A 3,237-nucleotide genomic window follows, 5' to 3' on the forward strand; every position below is an offset into this window, starting at 1 on the left:
CGTACTCTAACTTGATGGTACCCCGAACGCAGGTCTATCTTGGAGAACCAACTCGCCCCTTGTAATTGATCAAATAGGTCGTCAATTCTAGGTAAAGGGTAGCGGTTCTTTATGGTCAGCTTATTTAATTCTCTATAGTCGATGCACATGCGCATCGACCCGTCAAGGCGACACACTTGGACGTATGAAGCCCTTATCTAGAAGATCTTGTAATTGTGTCATTAATTCTCGCATCTCAGTGGGAGCCAACCTATAGGGAGCCTTCGCAACCGGTTTCGCACCCGAATTCAATTTGATATGAAATTCTACTTCTCGTTCGGGAGGGAGCCCCGGCAATTCCTCCGGAAATACATCTGGAAATTCGTTCACAATTTCGACATCTTCAATTCGGGGAACTTTGTTGAGTATCTACCACGTAAGCTAAATATGCCCTACTCCCATTAAGCACACACTTAATGGCTTGAACGAGGGTACATAGCTTCGCTTCCACCTTTCTTTCGCCTTGTATATTTAATCGCCTTCCACTTGGAGATTGGATAAGTATTGTTTTGGTTTCACAATTTATCTCCGCGTGGTTTTGGGACATCCAATCCATACCCACTATTACTTTAAATTCCCCCAAAATCATAGGTACAAGGTCGATGTTAAACTCCTCATCTTCGATGGCTAATTTACAACTCCTACATATTTCGTGCAACAAATAATTTTTGCTATCGGCTATTTCTACTTCTAAGGGCATCGACATTCGTTCAACCTTAAATGAAGGATGTTGTACAATTTCGTTTGAAATAAATGACATAGTGGCTCCGGTATCAAATAAGACATAAACCGGTATAGAGTTTAATAGAAAGATACCTGAGACCACATTCGGATGGGACTTGGCTTCTTCGGATGTGATTTGGAACATCCTTCCTTTAGCCCTAGAACCCTCTTGCTTCTTAACTTCCTTTTTCGATTCTTGCTTAAGTTTTGGGCATTCTGATTTAACGTGCCCCCTTTCAAAACAATTGAAACAAGTCTTCGGGTTATTTGGGCATTGATAAGACGAATGCCCCTCCTTACCGCATTTGTAGCACCCCTTCTTGCCTAACAGGCACTCTCCAGTATGGAGTTTTCCACAAGTCTTGCAAGGAGTAATTCCACCTTTCGACTTATCCTTCCTCCCTTGATCTTGAAACTTCCCCTTTTTAGATGGACTTGAACTTGCACCCTTTTCACTTGGTCTATTTTCACCTCGCTCTTCTTGCCTTTTAATCTCAATTTCTCTATCCCGTGCCAAATTGATAAGCTCGTCAAGGGTTTCACATTTAGAGGGAGTGATGAACTCCCTAAATTCTGCCTTTAACACGCCATAGAAGCGATTGATCTTCATTCTTTCTGTCTTCACAAAATCCCCACAGAACTTCATCTTATCCATGAAAGTGTTTGATATTTCGTTTATTGACTCATTTTTCTGTCGGAGGCGTAAGAAATCCTCCTGAATCTTATCAATAGCCGACTGAGGACAATGATATCTCATGAAGGGCTCCTTAAATTCTTGCCAAGTCATTATTTGAAGTCTATCCTCGCCTATTTCCTTACTGTGCGTATCCCACCAATCTTTCACTTGATGGGTTAGTTGACCAGTAGCGAACATCACTTGATCTTCCTTTTCGCACCGACTTCGTATAAATACCGCCTCTATGTTTGAAATCCATCTTTGACATTCGATTGGGTCGATTTTACCATCATACGTTGTTGGATGGCATGCCATGAAATCTTTATATGTGCACCTTCGTTCTTTACCTTTATTCTTAGATCCTTCAATCAATTCTTTTAATTCTTCAATTTTGCTAGTCATCATAGCATCGACCACTCCCAAAACACGGCTTTCGACTTCTTGAGCTAACTTAGGGAGGTTGGCGTGCATAAGCTTTCCCGCCGCTTCCATAACTTTCTCATTGAATGTTTCATGTTGTGATGTATCATCATCATCATTCTCATTTCTCGTGTCCGCCATCTACAAAATGACGTTCATTACAAATCATAAGCTTTCCATATAACACATACTTTGACCTTCGTTTACTATATTTGTGATCGTGTATTTCAACATCTTGATCGTCTAAGTTTCATCATTCAACTTATGTTATTCACATCGTTACTTTCAATTCCTTACAAATTCTTTTTCATTGTGATCACCGATTGTGATCATAAGCATCTTATCCTCATGTTTATAAGGATCTTATATCACCATTTAATTGCCTTTTAGATCGTACGAAAATCCTAATCATGAAAAACAAGCAAGATAAACAAATTTTCAACGGACCACATTTCTAACAGCCGTCGGCGACGGCCTTAACTTCCGTCGGCGACGGGCTCTAAAAAGTGGTCGTCGCCCATTTTGTCCATAGACAGCAAGTTAGTGCGTCGGGTCAGAGGGGGCGTCGGCGACGGCTTCTCGATTTGTTTAAAACGCTACTGTGCTATTATTTGACTAAATCGATCATTTCCTGGGTTGTTTTCAGCCATACGGCTCTTGGAACTTCCCGTATGGCCCCCATATTTACTCATCCATATATTTAACTTATATTTTGCATCCCAACATATTTCACATACTAGTGTTTTACCAAAAAGAAAACTTAACGTATTACCTCATTGGCGATCTTGGAGTGAGCACACCTTCAAACGAGCCGTCAGTTTGAGTTCAAGCATCTCATCGTATGCTTTAATCTCTCAAACCTCGGCTCTGATACCAACTTGTAAGACCCGCTTTTTTTTTTCTAGACAATAAAGAAAACGACCAAAAGTGCTATAGGCATAAATTTTAAATACCCATTCCCTTTTTCACGATAGATAAAAGAAAACTATTAACATTAAAGCATGATTTTACAAAAATTGGGCATGACCCGCCCACAATACGAGCTTATCCCTGTTTCATACGACTTCCATACAAGAATATTTCATAACCCTTACGACTAGACGCAAATAAAACCCAAAAACATCAAGTTTTGACAAGTATGTCTACTAACAAGTTTAGACAAAATTTTACAAATATTTGACCCAAAACATGAAAGCGAACTAGCGGAAACGCTTGGTATGTTACATGGTGATTACGTGCTCGCTCCAATTCGCCAAGTAGCCTAAGACGAGGATTTACCTACATTTAACAACAAAACTTTAGAAGTTAATCATGATACTTATTCCGCATACAATATCAAACATTCTAATTTCATTCGTTTACGCATTTCCGTTTTCTTA

The 3,237-nt window shown here is 39.8% G+C and overlaps 1 protein-coding gene across 1 annotated transcript; it reads right to left on the reverse strand.

Moving 5' to 3' along the window:
• Positions 1-382: 382 nt before the first annotated feature.
• Positions 383-1,999, reverse strand: LOC110888442. Its single transcript, XM_022135968.1, has one exon. The coding sequence runs from the start codon at positions 1,997-1,999 to the stop codon at positions 383-385; it is 1,617 nt and encodes a 538-aa protein (XP_021991660.1).
• Between the last annotated feature and the right edge of the window lie 1,238 nt (positions 2,000-3,237).

This window comes from Helianthus annuus, chromosome 16 (assembly GCF_002127325.2).
Source record: "Helianthus annuus cultivar XRQ/B chromosome 16, HanXRQr2.0-SUNRISE, whole genome shotgun sequence".
Lineage (NCBI taxonomy): Eukaryota > Viridiplantae > Streptophyta > Magnoliopsida > Asterales > Asteraceae > Helianthus > Helianthus annuus.